Source organism: Phocoena phocoena, chromosome 6 (genome assembly GCF_963924675.1).
Source record: "Phocoena phocoena chromosome 6, mPhoPho1.1, whole genome shotgun sequence".
NCBI classification, from domain to species: Eukaryota; Metazoa; Chordata; class Mammalia; order Artiodactyla; family Phocoenidae; genus Phocoena; species Phocoena phocoena.
This window is the reverse complement of record NC_089224.1, coordinates 47548516-47568864: the sequence shown is the minus strand read 5'-3', so window position 1 is coordinate 47568864 and position 20349 is coordinate 47548516. Positions and strand designations below refer to the sequence as shown.

Sequence of the window (20349 nt, the reverse complement as noted above, 5' to 3'; positions counted from 1 at the left end):
CACATGTTCTAAAGTAATAGTCTTTTTCTCATTTATTTTTAAGCATTCAAAAATGTAAAAAGCTTTCTTAGCTCTCTAGCTGTACAGAAACAGGCTGCAGGCCAGATTTGGCCACAAAAAGTACTCTGCCCAGCACTATTTGCAACAGCCAGGACATGGAAGCAACCTAAGTGCCCATCGACAGATGAATGGATCAAGAAGATGTGGCACATATATACAATGGAATATTACTCAGCCATAAAAAGAAAGGAAACTGAGTTATTTGTAGTGAGGTGGATGGACCTAGAGTCTGTCATACAGAGTGAAGTAAGTCAGAAAGAGAAAAACAAACACCATATGCTAACATAGGTATATGGAAACTAAAAAAAAAAAAAAAAAAAAAGACGGTTCTGAAGAACCTAGGGGCAGGACAGGAATAAAGATGCAGATGAAGAGGATGGACTTGAGGACACGTCCTCAAGTATTTTACACTACCAAATGTAAAATAGGTAGCTAGTGGGAAGCAGCCGCATAGCACAGGGAGATCAGCTCGGTGCTTTGCGACCACCTAGAGGGGTGGGAGAGGGAGGGTGGGAGGGAGACGCAAGAGGGAAGAGATATGGGGACATATGTATATGTATAGCTGATTCATTTTGTTATAAAGTAGAAATTAACACACCATTGTAAAGCAATTATACTCCAATAAAGATGTTTTAAAAAAACGAAAAGTACTCTGCCCAACCTCCGCGCTGAGGGGGTGTGTGTATAAAACCCCCTCCCCAGCCAGCGCTCAGGCTCAGCCCATCCTTCCCCCAACCTGTGCCTCAGGCACTCTCCCACCTTTATAAGTAGGCAGACACTCCATCTTGTCCCCGCATGGGTATTTACTGTCCCGAGGTCTGATGGGGTCCACTCGACTGACAGGGTATGGGTTGTAATCTTGTTTATACGTCGTGAGCAGATCCATATTCTCTTCACTTGGGACAAACGGGTCGGGCTGGTGGATCTTCACCGGTAACACTCTGTGAGGCCCAAAATCTCTCCTGTAAGGAAAATAAGCACACACCTTGGGGGCCCTTGCCTTGGAATAAGGCTCATGGTTTCCATTCAACCCAGTTCTACAAATGCTTGCTGAGAAGTCATCCTCTCCTCTTTCCCTTAGCACTCTTCCTCCTGTTTCCCACTTTTGAGAGAGATACCGCCATTCACTCCTCTCTCAAGTCAGACGCCTTCACGGTCCAGTCATTCCCCAAGTGTGCTCGCCTCACAGCTCCTCGGTGTGTCTCTCCCCTTCAGTTCAGACCCTGACCATTTCTCATGTGGGTCATGTGATAACCCTTCCCCCCCGGGCTTCCTGCATCATTCCCGCCATTGCTACTTCCATCCTCACAGCGCGGTCAAAATCAACTCTCTAAAACCCAAATCACACCTTTCACTCCTCAGCTTAAAAATCTTCCAGATAAAACCCAACTTTCCAGCATAGTATGCAAGCCTTCCTGGACCTGCCTCGGCCTCCTCCCCAGCCACAGCTGCCCCCTCTCTCTCCCACTCCCCACGCACATTCTACTTCAGCCACCCTGGACCACTGGGAAGGTCTCCCCTGTGCCTGCTCTCTCCACCTCCCTCCCCCAACCTGTTCACTGTGGAGCTAACTTCTGTTTTTCAGGTCCCACCACCTCCTTCTCTGTGCTCCCAAGAGCTCCTGCTGAGATTTATCTCCTGCCTCTATTTGATCTCACAGAAAACCCAGTAGAAAAGGCCAATAAATGGAGGCAGTGAACCTTTCACTTCTCAGCTCTCTGGCATCAGCACCCCCATTATTTCAGGCTATATGAAAACAATGGGATAGGAAAAGCAAGACACCCTTTACTGAAGAGTTTAGGAAGCGCTCTCTTCCCAAAGCATCCCACAGTTCTAAAAAGGCCAAGATGCTACTGCAACACCACCACGAAGCACCCTGCAGCACCAGGGCTCAGCTTGGGCACCCACTGCCTACCGGGGCAGTCTCAGCCTCCCACTGCCCAGGGCAAACTCTCTTGAGCAAACATTTCCCCCCCATCCTCCGAGAACTTCTGCTTTACACAATGGCCTGTTTTTGCCTGAAACCCATTTATCCAACTGGACAAGAGGAAGGTAGGTTTTCCCTGATGGTGCTTGCTAAAACAACCTCACCAAGGGAAGGGGAAGGCTTCCGGACAGGAAGACATCAGGCCCAAACACCAATAAAACCTACTTCCTGGCCAAAATGTGGAGCAGCATTACTGAGCCATGCTTGACTAGCAGAGGTAACACGCTCCACTGTAACCTGTCTTGCATGAATTATACACATGGTTGTCGATAAACCCAAACCGGGGCCTGAAAATGTTTGTTGGGATGGGAGGAGGCAGTTAGGAAGCCGGAGAATTAGTCTCTCTAGGGCTCAAAGGGGGAAATAGGAGATGCTTCAGTTGAACTCCCTGTAATGCCCTCTGGGTAGGTTTAAAAATACATCTCAGCAGCAGTTACTGGACCTGCAGCCTGGGCTGCCTTCTCGGGGGCCCCGTGTTGGCAAACAGCAAGAGGAAGCCCAGTGACCCGAGGCGACTGGAAGCTGACTGTGTAAGTCGGGGTTGATGGAGGGAATGGGCTAAACAAGAACCCAAGAATCAACTCCATGCTCCTACTCTCCTTAGTGTGCAAGCACCTCACGCCGGTGTCTGTTCGGTGCTAAACCAACTGCAGCAGGACTAGAGGCGTCAGGCCCTAGGCTTCCGAGAGAAATGGAAATGCCCAGAAAACCCTGGCTGAAAACCAGTTAACTGCAAAGTGGCTTTGGTCAGAAACTCTCTGTTCTCGGGGAAGGGCTCCAAAGGGGTGGAGTGGGGTTGAAAGCAGCCTGAGACCACACAGCTCCATACAAACTTGTCTTCACTGACGGCTACCCAAGGGTTCAGCCCTCTTTGCTTCCAACAAAGGAGATACCAGGGGATACCAGGGGCAGGCACTGAGAAACAAAGCTGAATGCCCAAGCTGCCCCGTGGAGCCCTCCGAAGCCCAGAGCAGCCAGGAGCGCTTTCCTGTCATCGCCCTGTCGCACCCTGGAACCCTGCACACAGGCCACAACATTCTCTTCTGCTGTTACTTCTACTGAGGGAACCAACTTCCCCTCAGAGATACTGCAAGAACCTTCCTACAAGGCCTGCCAAGCTCTCTGGCAACTAAAATGTGCTTAATGCCCCCATTTCCTGCTGCTACAAGAAAAGAACAGATAAATGCCCACAACCAAACTCACCAATTCATGGACTTTCCTGAAGCTGGTTTCTCAAAAGCAAAATGTGATGCAGTAAAGTCCTTACTGACCATGTTCAGGGAATGAAATTGTTAACTGAATCTCCTCTTCCGACAAAAAATTTAAGTTATTGTAATGAAAGTACATTTATGGGTTGAATTTACGGAGGTAGTGATCTACCTCTGAAGAGAGGAAAGAAGTTTAAAGTTTAATTCATTTCTCTTCCACCCAAAATTATTTACTGTGGCTTAAGGGTGAATTTAATCAGAATTTATGTGTTTTCTCATTATGTTTTCATGTTCAGAACATTCACTGAAACCTATCATTAACCACAACATAACTGCAGGTCCCCAACCTCACATAATCTTACAGCCTTTAAGCTCACGTAAAAGAAAAATATTTTATCCTTCCCAGAAACTGCTCGATTTTAGTAGCTTTCTTTTTGTTTAAGAACACTCCCTTCTCTTCCTGTGGTACATTTCCTAGTCCCTGTGCCCATTCTGACTATGAACCAAGAAAAAAATTGGTCAAAGATGTTAATAAGTTTCTTTTAGGTGCATAGCCATGAAAGTTATCTAGTATGGAAAGCCCCGAGTTAAACTCTGAGTTAAGTAAAGGTTAAAGAGAACTTGCTGGGAAGCCATAACAATTTGACTTCCCATCATTAGGCAAAATTAAAGAAAGGCATTTGACAAGAGTCTGGCAAAAGGAAAGAAACTGTAACGTAACAGCTAACTAGGGTCATGAGCCTGGAAGAGGGAAAAGGATATTTTCATCATGATAAAGAGGATACGCAATACTTTTTTAAATTTATTTTTAATGTTTATCTATGCAAACGTCAGAATTTGTGAGTATGCCCAGAGAGTTCATCATATTAAATGGAATCCATTTTAAGAAGAGCTCCTGGTTGGAAATTAACCCATGCACTTATGATCAATTAATCTACAACAAAGGAGGCCAGGATATACAATAAAGGAAAGACAGTCTCTTCAATAACTGGTGCTGGGAAAACTGGACAGCTACACGTAAAAGAATGAAGTTACAACATTCTCTAATACCATATACAAAAATAAACTCAAAATGGATTAAAGACCTAAATGTAAGACCAGAAACCATAAAACTCTTAGAAGAAAACACAGGCAGAATACTCTTTGATATAAATCGTAGCAATATTTTTTTTGGATCTGTCTCGTAAAGCAAAGGAAATAAAAACAATAATAAACACATGGGACCTAATTAAACTTAAAAGCTTTTACACAGCAAAGGAAACCACCAACAAAACAAAAAGATAACCTATGAAATGGGAGAAGATATTTGCAAATGACATGAGCAGTAAGGGGGGTTAATATCCAACATATATAAACAGCTCATATAACATCAAAAAAACCCCAAAAAGCCTGATTAAAAAATGGGCAGGGGCTTCCCTGGTGGTGCCAGTGTTTGAGAGTCCGCCTGCCGATGCAGGGGACACGGGCTCGTGCCCCAGTCTGGGAAGATGCCGCGGAGCATCTGGGCCCTTGAGCCATGGCCGCTGAGCCTGCACGTCCAGAGCCTGTGCTCCACAACGGGAGAGGCCACAACAGTGAGAGGCCCGCATACCATAAAAAAAAAAAAAAAAAAGGGCAGAAGATCTGAATAGACATTTTCCCAAAGAAGACATGCAGATGGCCAACAGGCACACAAAGAGATGCTCAAAACCGCTAATGACCAGGGAAATGCAAATCAAAACCACAGTGAAATATCACATCACACCTGTCAGAACGACTATCATCAAAAAGAACACAAGTAACAAATGTCGGAGAGGATGTGGAAAAAAGGGAACCCTTGTACACTGTTGGTGAGAATGTAAATTGGTGCAGCCACTGTAGAAAACAGTATGTAGGTTTCTCAAAAAACTAAAAATAGAGCTACCATATGACCTAGCAATTCCACTCCTGGGTATATATTTGAAAGAAATAAAGACACGAATTCGAAAAGATACATGCACATCAATGTTCACAGCAGCAGTATTTACAATTGCCAATATATGGAAGCAACTTAAGTATCCATTAACAGATGAATGGATAAAGAAGATGTGATGTGTATGTGTGTGTATATATATATATATATATATATATATATATATATATACACAATGGACTACTACCCAGACATAAAAAAGAATAAAATTTTGTCATTTTCAACAACATGGATGGATTTGGAGGCTATTATTCTAAGTAAATAAGACAGAGAAAGACAAATACTGTATGATGTCACTTACATGTGGAAGTGGAATCCAAAAATTACAGCAAACTAGTGAATACGACAGAAAAGCAGCAGACTCACAGATATAGAGAACAAACCACCAGTTACCAGTGGGGAGAGGGAAAGAGAGAGGGGCAATACACCGGTAGGGGATTAAGAGGTATAAACTATCAATATTATGCATAAAAAGCTACAAGGATATACAGTAGAAACTCACACAACATTGTAAAACAACTACAAAAAAAATTTTTTAAGCTACAAGTATATATTGTATAATACAGGGAATACAGCCAATATTTTACAATGACTATAAATGGAGTATAATATTTAAAAATTGTGAATCACTATATTGTACACCTGTAACCTATACAATATTGTACATCAAGTATACTTCAATTAAAAAAAAAAAGAGTTCCTCCTCTTGGCCCAAAGCCAATCCCTTCACCCCTGCCCTAAATCTCCCCAACCTCTTTCTCAAGGACCCCTTCTGTGGAGCCCGTCAGTGGTTTCACCTTTTCCTCCTACTGGCTGCTTTCTGTCAGTTTTGGGCGGGGTGGGGGGGGGGGTTGTTTGTTTTTTGGCCAAGCCATGCAGCTTGTGGGATCTTAGTTCCCCGCCCAGGGAATGAACCCAGGCCCTTGGTAGTAAAAGTGCAGGAATCCCCTCTATCAGTATTTAAACATGCTGCAGTCTTTCCCACTTTTAAAGGAAAACAATAAACAACAACAACCCTCACTGGAGTTCACTCTCCTCCAGTTCTCTCCCCTCCACTTCTCTCTGCTAGAAAGGGCTGTCTACAGATACAGGCTTGCCTTCCTCACCCCTTACTCATGCGCCATCTATCAAATCTCATTCTACTCACTCCTTGCTTCAGCCAAGGCCTCCAAAGTACCACCTTATTTCCAAATCCAGTCACTGGTCGCCAGGTTTTTACCATTATGCACATCTTCATGGTGTCCATCCTCTCACTCATTTTCGTAATACTTTCTCCCTTGACTTCTGCGATACTCCTCCTTGTCATTTGTCCTCTCAATCTCTTCTATGGGGTTTTGCTCTTTGTCTTTCCATTAATTTCATTTCACTACTTCCACATGTAATTCTGAAACTCCCGGGGTACAGGAACCCTCCAAGGAAACCATCATGTCATTGCAGGCAGGTTGGGCAGGCCATTCCAGCACACTGAGAAAGATCCCTAGGCTGATTCACAGGGCTTGATTCGTGCCGCTTATCCTGGTAAGGACACACTGAGCCCTCCTAATCTTCTCTGTGATAGATGGATTCCAAGAATACGCCTCCAGTATGGACATCCCTCAGTATCCAGTATCCGTGGAGGACTGCTTCCAGGACCCCCCATAGATACCAAAATCTCTGGATACTCAAGTCCCTTACCTAAAATGGTGTAGTATTTGCAGATACCCTGTGCACATCCTGTTGTATACTTTAAATCATCTCTAGATTACTTACAATACCCAGTGCAATGTAAATGTTATGTAAATAGCTGCTAGTGCATGGAAAATTCAACTTGAGCCTTGGGGAACTTTCTGGAATTTTCAAAAATATTTTCAATGCACAGATGTGGAACCCACAGATATGGAGGGATGACTGTACCTGTCTATTCCTCTACTCTCTCATCTCCTCAAACCCCACTAAAGCTGAGGATAAAATCTGTCATTGCTTCATATAAACTCTGGACAAAATATGAAAACAACTACCTGTGAGCACTAAAGAGCAACAAAGATAGGCAAATTCTGGAGCCGAACCAACAGGTGGAAGAAGGGAATGGTACTGGGTGAGTCTCTGTGTTAAGCTTCCTTTTTTTTTTTTCAGTGCTCCCAGTCTGAAGGCAGGCTCCAGTCTGTGCCAGGCAAGGCAGCTAAAATGTGAATAGAAAACCTTCCATCCTTCTTGACTGAAGAACCAGAGGATGAAGTTTGAGACAACCACAGATGCTGGAAAGTGAGGGAGGAATCCTGAAAAGGAGAGGCCAGAGACAGGAAGGCTCAAATTCTGTTTATAAACTGGGCCCAAATCTCTGGTTGACCTCACTTGCATGGGACAGACTTCAAACAATTGTGCGAAAGATAAAGAACTGAACTGAGATTAGAATTGCACCCAAAACACCAAGCTTCCATTTTGAGTCCAATCAACTTACTATATGCTTTAAAAAAACACACTCTACAGAGGAATGTAAAAAAAATCCAGACTCTACATGCACCCCAATGTTCACTGCAGCACTATTTACAATAGCCAGGACATGGAAGCAACCTAAATGTCCAACAACAGAGGAATGGATGAAGAAGATGTGGTACATATATACAATGGAATATTACTCAGCCATAAAAATGAAATAATGCCATCTGCAGCAACATGGACTTAGGAAATTGTTATAGTGAAGAAAGTCAGAGAGAGAAAGACAAATATCATATGATATTGCTTAAATGTGGAATCTAAAAAAAAGTGGTACAAATGAACTTATTTATAGAACAGAAATAGAGTCACAGACATAGAAAACAATCTATGGTTACCAAGGGGGAACGGGAGGAAGGATACATTGGGAGATTGGGGTTGACATATACACACTACCATATATGAAACAGATAACTAATAAGGACCTAGTTTATAGCACTGGGAACTCTATTCAATACTCTGTAATGCCCTCTACAGTAAAAGAATCTAAAAAAGAGTGGATATATGTATACGTATAACTGATTCACTTTGCTGTACAGCAGAAACTAACACAACATGGTAAACCAACTATACTCCAATAAAAAAATTTTTTTTTAAATCCAGAGTCTCCACAACATAACAATAACAATGCACAGGGCAGGAGGGACTCTGAAGGGTTGGGCAAGAGGCCTCTGCATCTGGCACCCTATGAGCAAGTGAAACTAGATGATGCACAAAGGAAAAGAAAAAAAAGGTTCTGCTGTTTGCCTTCTGCCACAAGAGTAGCATGTCCCCAAAAGGAGCTTCTCTTTGACTCTGGTACCCCAGAATAAGAAGACCTGTGGAACAGAGTAGCCAACATGTGGCAACTGCCATGCAAGACTTAACAACAAAAACACAGTCTGGGGGGACCTTCAAGATGGCGGAGGACTAACACGTGGAGCTCACCTTCCTCCCCACAAATACATCAAAAATACATCTAGGTGTGAAACAACTCCTACAGAACACCTACTGAACGCTGGCAGAAGACCTCAGACCTCCCAAAAGGCAAGAAACCCCCCCCCCATGAACCTGGGTAGGGCAAAAGAAAAAAGAATAAACAGACAAAAGAATAGGGACGGAACCTGCACCAGTGGGAAGGAGCTGTGAAGGAGGAAAGGTTTCCACACACCAGGAAGGCCCTTCGCGGGCACAGACTGCGGGTGGCGGAGGGGGGGAAGCTTCGGAGCCGCGGAGGAGAGCACAGCAACAGGGGTGCGGAGGGCAAAGCGGAGAGATTCCCGCACAGAGGATCAGTGCCGACCGGCACTCACCAGCCCGAGAGACTTGTCTGCTGACCTGTCGGGGCGGGCAGGGGCTAGGAGCTGAGGCTCGGGCTTCGGTCGGAGCACAGGGAGAGGACTGGGGTTGGCTGCATGAAGACATGTGTGAAGGGGACTAGTGCACCACGGCTAGCCGGGAGGGAGTCCGGATAAAAGTCTGGACCTGCCTGTTTTGAAGTGCGCAAGGAGAGGGGATTCCTTCCCCGTGTGCCCACAGAAGGCAGAGCACCGCCTAAGCGAGCTCCGGAGATGGTCGTGAGCCACGGCTATCAGCTCAGACCCCAGAGACGGGCATGAAATGCTAACGCTGTTGCTGCTGTGCAGCCCGCCACTGCCAGGGTCCCGGGATCCAGGGACAACTTCCCCATGAGAACACACAGTGCGCCTCAGGTTGCTGCAACGTCACGCCGGCCTCTGCTGCCGCAGTCTCACCCTGCATTCTGTACCCCTCCCTCCCCCCAGCCTGAGACAGCAAGAGAGCCCTAATCAGCTGCTGCTTTAACCCCCTCCTGTCTGGGCGGGGTGGGCGGGGAACAGATGCCTGAGGGCGACCGACACGCAGAGGCGGGGCCAAAACCACAGCTGAACCCCAGGAGCTGTGCAAACAAAGAAGAGAAAGGGAAATCTCTCCCAGCAGCCTCAGGAGCAGCAGATTAAATCTCCACAATCAACTTGATGTACCCTGCATCTGGGGAGTAACTTAATAGACAACGAATTGTCCCAAAATTGAGGCGGTGGACTTTGGGAGCAACTGTAGACTTCGGGTTTGCTGCCTGCGACTGATTTGTTTCTGATTTTTATATTTATCTTAGTTTAGTTTTTAGTGCTTGTTATCATTGGTGGATTTGTTTATTGGTTTGGTTGCTCTCTTCTTTCTATTTTTTTTCCTTTTATTTTTTAAATATTTTTTTAATTTCTTTTTTCTTCTTTTTTCTCTTCTTTTTCTTCTGAGCCATGTGTCTGACAGGGTCTTTGTTTTCCGGCCGGGTGTCAGGCCTGAGCCTCCAACGTGGGAGAGCAGAGTCCAGGACATTGGACCACCAGAGACCTCATGGCCCCACCTAATATCAATTGGCGAGAGCTCTCCCAGAGATCTCCGTCTCAACACTAAGACCCAGCTCCACCCAGCGGTCAGCAAGCTCCAGTGCTGGACTCCCCATGCCAAACAACTACCAAGACAGGAACACAAACCCACCCATTAGCACAGAGGCTGCCTAAAATCATACTAAGTTCACAGACACCCCAAAACACACCACTGGATGTGGTCCCGCCCACCAGAAAGACAAGATCCAGCCCCACTCACCAGAACACAGGTGCCAGTGCCCCCCACCAGGAAGCCTACACAATCCACTGAACCAACCTCACCCACGGGGGACAGTCACCAAAAACAACAGGAATTACGAACTGCAGCCTGAGAAAAGGAGACCCCAAACACAGTAAGGTAAACAAAATGAGAAGACAGAGAAATATGCAGCAGATGAAGGAGCAAGGTAAACACCCACCAGACCAAACAAATGAAGAGGAAATAGGCAGTCTACCTGAAAAAGAACTCAGAATAATGAGAGTAAAGATGTCCAAATCTTGGAAATGGAGAAAATACAAGAAGTGTTTAACAAGGACCTAGAAGAACGAAAGAGCAAACAAACAATTATGCACAACACAATAAATGAAATTAAAAATTCTCTAGAAGGAATCAATAGCAGAATAACTGAGGCAGAAGAACGGATAAGTGACCTGGAAGATAAAACAGTGGAAATAACTACCACAGAGCAGAATAAAGAAAAAAGAATGAAAAGAATTGAGGACAATCTCAGAGACCTCTGGGACAACATTAAATGCACTAACATTCAAATTATAGGGGTCCCAGAAGAAGAAGAGAAAAAGAAAGGGTGTGAGAAAACATTTGAAGAGATTATACTTGAAAACTTGCCTAACATCGGAAAGGAAATAGTCAATCAAGTCCAGTAAGCGCAGAGAATCCCATACAGGATAAATCCAAGGAGAAACGTGCCAAGACATATATTAAAAGACTATCAAAAATTAAATAGAAAGAAAAAATACCAAAAGCAGCAAGGGAAAAGCAACAAATAACATACAAGGGAATCCCCATAAGGTCAACAGATGATTGTTCAGCAGACACTCTGCAAGCCAGAGGGAGAGGCAGGACATACTTAATGTGATGAAAGGGAAAAAGCTACAACCAAGATTACTCTACCCAGCAAGGATCTCATTCAGATTTGACAGAGAAATTAAAACCTTTACAGACAAGCAAAAGTTAAGAGAATTCAGCATCACCAAACCAACTTTACAACACATGCTAAAGGAACTTCTCTAGGCAGGAAAAACAGAGAAGGAAAAGACCTATAAAAACAAACGCAAAACAATTGAGGAAACGGTAACAGGAACATACATATCGATAATTACCTTAAATGTAAATGGATTAAATGCTCCAACGAAAACACACAGGCTCACTGAATAGATACAAAAACAAGACCCATATATATGCTGTCTACAGGAGACCCACTTCAGACCAAGGAACACATACAGACTGAAAATGAGAGGTTGGAAAAAGATATTCCATGCAAACAGAAATCAAAAGAAAGATGGAGTAGCAGTTCTCATATCAGACAAAATAGACTTTAAAAAAAAGACTATGAGAAGAGACAAAGAAGGACACTACATAATGATCGAGGGGTCAATCTAAGAAGAAGATATAACAACTGTAAATATTTATGCACCCAACATAGGAGCACCTCAATACATAGGCAAATGCTAACAGCCATAAAAGGAGAAATCGACAGTAACACAATCATAGTACGGGACTTTAACAACCCACTTTCACCAATGGACAAATCATCCAAAATGAAAATAAATAAGGAAACACAAGTTTTAAATGACACATTAGACAAGATGGACTTAATTGATACTTATAGGACATTCCATCTAAAACCAACAGAATACACTTTCTTCTCAAGTGCTCATGGAACATTCTCCAGGACAGATCATATCTTGGGTCACAAATAAAACCTCAGTAAATTTAAGCAAACTGAAATCATATCAAGTATCTTTTCTGACCACAACACTATGAGACTAGATATCAGTCACAGGAAAAAACTGTAAAAAATACAAACACATGGAGGCTAAACAATATGCTACTAAATAACCAAGAGATCACTGAAGAAATCAAAGGGGAAATCAAAACATACCTAGAAACAAATGACAATGAAAACACAACGACCCAAAACCTGTGGGATGCAGCAAAAGCAGTTCTAAGAGGGAAGTTTACAGCAATACAATCCTACCTCAAACAAGAAAATCTCAAATAAACAAACTAACCTTACACCTAAAGCAATTAGAGAAAGAAGCACAAAAAAAAACCCAAAGTTAGCAGAAGGAAAGAAATCATAAAGATCAGATCAGAAATAGATGAAAAAGAAATGAAGGAAACGATAGCAAAGATCAATAAAACTAAAAGCTGTTTCTTTGAGAAGATAAACAAAATTGATAAACCATTGGCCAGACTCATGAGGAAAAAAAGGGAGAAGAATCAAATCAACAGAATTAGAAATGAAAAAGGAGAAGTAACAACGGACACTGCACAAATACAAAGGATCATGAGAGATAACTACAAGCAATTATGCCAATAAAATGGACAACCTGGAAGAAATGGACAAATTCTTCGAAAAGCAAAACCTTCCAAGACTGAACCAGGAAGAAACAGAAAATATAAACAGAGCAATCACAAGCACTGAAATTGAGACAGTGATTAAAAATCTTCCAACAAACAAAAGCCCAGGACCAGATGACTTTACAGGGGAATTCTATCAAACATTTAGAGAAGAGCTAACACCCATCCTTCGCATACTCTTCCAAAATAGAGCAGAGGGAGGAACACTCCCAAACTCATTCTACAAGGCCACCATCACCCTGATACCAAAACCAGACAAAGATGTCACAAAGAAAGAAAACTACAGGCCAATATCACTGATGAACATAGATGCAAAAATCCTCAACAAAATACTAGCAAACAGAATCCAACAGCACATTAAAAGAATCATACACCATGAACAAGTAGGGTTTATCCCAGGAATGCAAGGATTCTTCAATATACACAATCAATGTGATTCACCATATTAACAACTTGAAGGATAAAAACCATATGATCATCTCAATAGATGCAGAAAAAGCTTTTGACAAAATTCAACACCATTTATGATTTAAAAAACTCTCCAAAAAGTAAGAATAGAGGGAACCTACCTCAACAAAATAAAGGCCATATATGACAAACCCACAGCTAACATCGTTCTCAGTAGTGAAAAACTGAAATCATTTCCTCTGAGATCAGGAACAAGACAAGGTTGCCCACTCTCACCACTACTATTCAACATAGTTTTGGAAGTTTTAGCCACAGCAATCAGAGAATAAAAAGAAATAAAAGAAATCCAAATTGGAAAAGAAGAAGTAAAACTGTCACTGTTTGCAGATGACACGATACTATACCTAGAGAATCCTAAAGATGCTACCAGAAAACTACTAGAGCTAATCAAGGAATCTGGTAAAGTAGCAGGATACAAAATTAATGCACAGAAATCTCTTCCATTCCTACACACTAATGACGAAAAATCTTAATGTGAAATTAAGGAAACACTCCCATTTACCACTGCAACAAAAAGAATAAAATACCTAGGAATAAACCTACCTAAGGAGACAAAAGACCTGTATGCAGAAAACTATAAGACCCTGATGAAAGGCATTAAAAGACAATACAAACAGATGGAGAGATATACCATGTTCTTGGATTGGAAGAAACAACATTGTGAAATTGACTCTACTACTCAAAGTAATTGTCAGATTCAATGTGATCCCTATCAAACTACAAATGGCATTTTTTGCAGAACTAGAATAAAAAATTTCACAATTTTTATGGAAACACAAAAGACCCTGAATAGCCAAAGCAATCTTGAGAAAGAGAAACAGAGCTGGAGGAATCAGGCTCCCTGTCTTCAGACTATACTACAAAGTTACAGTCATCGGAACAGTATGGTACTGGCACAAAAAACAGAAATATAGACCAATAGAACAGGATAGAAAGCCCAGAGATAAACCCATGCACATATGGTCACCTTATCTTTGATAAAGGAGGCAGGAATATACAATGGAGAAAAGACAGTCTCTTCAATAAGTGGTGCTGGGAAAACTGGACAGCTACATGTAAAAGAATGAAATTAGAACAATTCCTAACACCATACACAAAAATAAACTCAAAAATGGAATAAAGACCTAAATGTAAGGCCAGACACTATCAAACTCTTAGAGGAAAACATAGGCAGAACACTCTGTGACATAAATCACAGCAAGATCCTTTTTGACCCATCTCCTACAGAAATGGAAATAGAAGCAAAAATAAACAAATGGGATCTAATGAAACTTAAAAGCTTTTGCACAGCAAAGGAAACCATAAACAAGATGAACAGACAACCCTCAGAATGGGAGAAATATTTGCAAATGAAGCAACTGACAAAGGGTTAAGCTCCAAAATACACAAGCAGCTCATGCAGCTCAGTAACAAACAAACAAACAACCCAATCCAAAAATGGGCAGAAGACCTAAATAGACATTTCTCCAAAGAAGATATAGAGATTGCCAACAAACACATGAAAGGATGCTCAACATCACTAATCATTAGAGAAATGCAAACCAAAAGCACAATGATGTATCACCTCATACCGGTCAGAATGGCCATCATCAAGAACTCTACAAACAACAAATGCTGGAGAGGGTGTGGAGAAAAGGGAACCCTCTTGCACTGTTGGTGGGAATATAAATTGATACAGCCAGTATGGAGAACTGTATGGAGGTTCCTTAAAAAGCTAAAAACAGAACTACCATATGACCCAGCAATCCCACTACTGGGCATATATCCAGAAAAAATCATAATTCAGAAAGAGACACATACCACAATGTTTATCGCAGCACTGTTTACAGTAGCCAGGACATGGAAGCAACCTAAGTGTCCATTAATAGATGAATGGATAAAGACGAGGTGACACAAATATACAATGGAATATTAGTCAGCCATAAAAGGAAATGAAACTGACTTATTTGTAGTGAGGTGGATGGACCTAGAGTCAGTCATACAGAGTGAAGTAAGTCAGGAAGAGAAAAACAAATACCATATGCTAACATACATATCTATCTAACATACCTACATATCTAAAAAACATACATACATATCTAAAAAAAGACATGGTTCTAAATGAACCGAGGGGCAGGAAAGGAATAAAGACGCAGATGTAGAGAATGGACTTAAGGACATGGGGAGGGGGAAGGGTAAGCTGGGACAAAGTGAAAGAGTGGCATGGACATATATATACTACTAAATGTCAAATAGATAGCTAGTGTGAAGCAGCCGCATAGCACAGGGAGATCAGCTCGGTGCTTTGTGACCACCTAGAGGGGTGGGATAGGGAGGGTGGGAGGGAGACGCAAGAGGGAGGGGATATGGGGACATATGTATACATACAGCTGATTCACTTTGTTATACAGCAGCAACTAACACAACATTGTAAAGCAATTATATACTCCAATAAAGATGTTTAAAAAAATAAAAAAACACAATCCAAAAAAAAAGCAATGTACAGGATCAATCCAAATTTCTTGACATACACAGAGAAAATGTGACGCATTGTCAAGGGAAAAAAAAGATAATCGTGAAGACCAGCCCCAAGCTGACCCAGATGTTGCAACTAGCAGGCAAGGATTAGACAGCTGCTATTTTCACTATGCTTTGTTGCAAAACGGAAAATAAGGTCACAATGAATTAAAAGGCAGGGAATCACAGAAGAGAAAGAGAAACTATATATGAAAAGAACCACATGTAAATTCTAAAACTGAAAAACACAACATCTAAAATAAAACACTCACTGGATGGGCCTAATAGCGGAATGGAAATAGAGGAAGAAAGAAAGGCTCAGTGAACTTGAAAATGGTTGAATAGAAGCTCTCCAATACGAAGGACAGAGAGAGAAAAAAATTGGGGCAAAGAAATGAACAGAGCCTTGGGTACAGAAAAAATACTTAAAGAAGGAACGGCCAAAATGTCCCCCAAATTAATCAAAGATGCACATCAAAGGCTCTTAAACTACCCAAGCAAGCCTAGTGCCGAGACCTTTTACTGCATGTCTTAATTCTCAGGTCCAATCTATAGAGGTGAGGAAGTATGCCCGCACTGGGATAGCTGTGAGTAGAGAAATACGTATTTGAACAGGAAATGTGTAATATTCAATAGGTAGGAAAAGACTCAAGCCTACTACCATCTTGCTTCTTTCCTGGCTTTTCTAAAAGCCCTTTCACTTTTAGCTCTTCCCCCTTACACTCCTATTTACCAAGGAGTCTTGTCAATACAGGAAGGAATCTGTGCCACCAACTCTCTGCCCTCTTCCCTGCAGTCAAACCCATCAGGGGTGAACCCGATTCCATCCTCCCCCTCTGCACCTCCATTTCACCCTACCCTCGGCCCCTCTCCCTTTAAGAAAAAAGCTCTAACACCATCTTGAAGACTCACCTCTTTTTTCTGAGGCTGTCACTTTGCCCATCTTTAGGGATCTCACTTAGCTAACAAAATAATGTCCCAAAATGGGGCCCAACTGTTTTACATGGTGACATGCCTAAGGGGAAATGGGGCTTGAAGTACAAACCTCTCATTCATAAACTGATCTCAGGTCTACCCGAACTAAAGGCAGATCCTCTGTGAGAGAATTACTCAGGGCGGCAAGAAACAGTTCAACGTTAAGAAGGGCTGAAAAGCACAAGCACTCACCTCGTGAAACCTGCTGTAAATGCCCGAGATTCACAGTCAGTACGAGTTGTGTGCAGCCGTAATCATGCCTCATGCTGGGATGATAACCTCTCCAGAAACCAGGTGTTTTTTGTGTCTGAGCTTAATCGCCAAACCTAGCCAAGCCACGGGCCACATGACTTTTTCATGCAGCAGGTGGCAGCCCCAAACTCAGAAACTAAGCCAGGTCAGCCTTTAGATAGGTAAGTGGGTCGGACATTCTAATAATCAAGAGTTCTAAGGGCAGAAGGATGACAATCCACACAGACACAGAGGTGTGCAGACACAGGGCTGACCCGTCCTTTCCCCAGCATCCTCTGGCAGAGAACCTAGATGACAACAACTCTACATTTCCCAATGGGGAACAGTTTTACTGTATGTATTCAGATATGGGCCAGAGTCTCTGCTGAGTTTATAAAGTTCAGAAAAGATGGTTGGTACAATCTCGATTTTTGTTAATTTACGTCAATAAAAGCCCACCAAAGCTCAAAAAAAAAGGGAGGCATCCTGACAGGGGCATAGGTATTTTTTTTTTTTTTTCAGCCTATGAAAATGTGCCCAGCAGGGTAGGCACAGGGCTGAGAAATGATGAGACTGAGGGACGGGGGAGAGAAGAGATGCCTTCTGCTCATCCGTCCCTTAGTCCTCTTTCTGGGGAAGGAAATAAAGGAGAGGAGAGAAGCACTTCTGTTCTTTTTTCTTCCCATGGGTAACCATGATCCTGCCACTTTTCTTTTTAAGGCTCTTACAATCATTAACAAGTTGTTTTGGAAATTCTTTCAGGATCTTCATTCTTCCACTTCGGCCATATCTTAACATGAATGATTTTGCTATTCTGGCCTTGGCAGGGACAGAGAGACTTTCCGGGTGATATGTTTATTGTTGTAAGTGACACAAGGCAAAGATAACTTAGGACAGGTCAAAGGGCAAGTTTTTGTTTTGCAAAGCACCATCGGGAAGAGGGAGGGCATGTGGGGCTCCACTGGAGGCCTCAGAGCTAGTGGATGGGACAGGACGCCTGCTCCAGAGAAAGGATTTGTTCTCATTCTCCTGAGCTTGTGGGCAACAAACAGAAAGCATCCCTCAACATCCAACCCTCCAAGTATCCAAATATTTCCGGGACAATATCTGAAGCTGGCCTGTACTCTGTATTCCACAAGGCACTCCTGACTTCCTGCAAATCGGGTACAAAGAGAAGTGAAGACCAGCATCTAGAAACCGAACGTGATGTTTGTAATCCATTCCTCAACATGCTCTTATCCTTTCCTACCAATTGCATGTCTCTTATACATAAGCCTAGTTCCTTTCATGAGCACTGACTGTGGTTTCTTAAAACGAAAAGCAATGCTCCAGAATGATCCACTTCTCTTGTTGTGGTCTTTAGACTCATAGAAACAAAGAACGCTGCTTTCCTGGGAAAATGAAGCCCAAACTTTAAGGTTTCTATTGTTTAGTAAGTCACAGGTTGAAAAACAGGTTGCATAGATTACATTTTTTTTCATGAATCAGGACCCAGAAACCTTGTGCTGACCTCAAATCATTTAATATAACTACTCAGCATAAAGGTGACCTGATTCAAGTCAAGAGTCAGAAAAGACCCTCGAGTCCCTCTCATTCTCAAGCTGCCCCTGTCCAGGGGTTCCCACAAAGCCGAGAAATCCCTGGGCCTCATTCCCCACATTGTGGGTCTTTTGTGATAACCCAGACATGGACTTCTTCCTTTGGATCTAGAAGACAGCAGCTTTTAGGAGGAATACTTCATGCCTCCAACCCACATTCTCAACAGAGGACATTTCCAGGCCTACCCTGGGGGAAACTGAATGAACTGGTGTTCTGCTTAGCCAGGGTCACCTGGGACCTTTACAGAAAAGCACAAAATTGCGAGGCAAAGGCCGAAGCAATAGGAAGAAATTTTACCACGTCTTGCAAACCTGTAATGTGCGGGCATCGCGGTAGAACAATTTCACCTCCACCACACAGCAATCCTGCCCTGTAGGTATGAGGAACTTGGGAGGCAGAGAAGGCACCCAGCTCTCAGGTCTCATGTGGGGACTAAGTTCTACAACCTGAAACACTGCCCAGCTGACTCAAAGATGTTTCTACTCCTCTGGGTCACCAGTCACAGGTCATCACCTGGAGATCACTAACTGAGCTGTCAACAGCAGATTCTGTTAGAGCCCTGCAACATGTGGAACAACCCTGAGACTGATCATGTGTCCCCACCCGCTCAGTACAGATACCTCTGCAGGCCAGACACGCCGAGCCACGGGGTTCAGTCTCCTCGCAGAGCTGGAGCTCAAGAATCAGAGTTGCTAAGTCAAGGGTAATGTAAAAGGAAATATTCTTTGTTCGTATTCCTGAAGAATGTTCAAGGGGACCCCAACTCAAACTCTATAGCATAATTTCAAAAAAGCTCAAGTTCTCTTTCACCACAACCGACATCACTACCACCACCCAAGCTGACCTAGAGCTTCTGTGCAGAAGCCAAAGCTCCTTTTTCTGCAGCAGCCACCCTCTTTCTAGTTATTATTTTCCTTTCCTACTTAACCTCCCACCCTTTTGATGTAGATCAATTTACAATTCCCACCCCACGGCTCCCCCTTCCCCCGCCCCAGCCCCAAGTAAGAATCCTTTCTCTTTAAGAGGGGGCTAGGGAAAACTAAACAGGCTAATAAATGCAGGATTTTCTTTCAGGGATACAGTAAATTAACACTCAAGCATTAATAGCATGCATTGATAGTGCACGACAATGCAATTTGAACGTTAGGTTAATGCTGTACGTTACTCCATTAGTGGTGTGCATTTATACGTTCACACGGCTGCCCTCACCTAGATGTGGTCAGGCCTTCCATTGGTGCGCACCCTTTCCGGTACTCCAGCTTGGGCTTGAAGGACTCTCTGGGCAGGTAAGAGTGATAGAGAGGGTAGTTCTTGGTATACTCGGAGAAAAGACATGGTTTCTCTGTTTTATCATAGATCCTGGTAGGGAGGTGTGGACAGCGATGCCGCCTAATTTAAAAAAAAGAAGAAAAAAAAAGGAATGTTAGGTTAGTTACCTTCTTGGGAAGAATACATTCAGTTTGCTACCTCCTCAAAATCTGACCCAGAGTATAAAATCATGACTGCCGGCATTGAAAACAGCAGTTTAACCCTTCCTTTTCTCTACTGAACTATGTGAGGCGGCCAGAATTTCTTAAATGATCTGTAACTGCAATTGGTTAATTGTCAGAATTCCTTGAACCATAAAATTATGCACGAGCATGGCTGATGACCAGCCATCACACGCGCCATGCTGCTTGTTTAAATACTGAAATACTTCCATACCATAATAGGTGAATGGTTGTGGCCCCCAAGGCATCTGAGTGCCAACCTAGTCCCTCCCCTGAGGCCCTCCCTCCCCATCACCCAGCAATTAAGGGCTTAACACCTGCCCTAATGGGGGCTCCAAGGCTGTGCTCCAGGGCCAGGCTACTGTCTTTCCTCATTAGTTCCTGGGTCAATTCAGAATATCACCCTCGCACACAAGGGGCATC

General features: G+C 43.0%; 1 protein-coding gene across 1 annotated transcript in view; it reads right to left on the bottom strand.

The window, feature by feature from the left end:
- The window catches only part of SAXO1 (stabilizer of axonemal microtubules 1), a 30910-nt gene extending 11090 nt beyond the window's left edge, over nt 1-19820 (bottom strand). Inside the window, exons 1-2 of the mRNA XM_065879570.1 lie at nt 19646-19820; nt 820-1022 (exon numbers count right to left, since the gene is read on the bottom strand). Of these exons, the coding sequence (XP_065735642.1) occupies nt 820-1022; nt 19646-19668 (226 nt within the window). The 5' untranslated portion in view covers nt 19669-19820. The remainder of the gene's footprint in view (nt 1-819; nt 1023-19645) is intronic.
- Nucleotides 19821-20349: the final 529 nt, after the last annotated feature.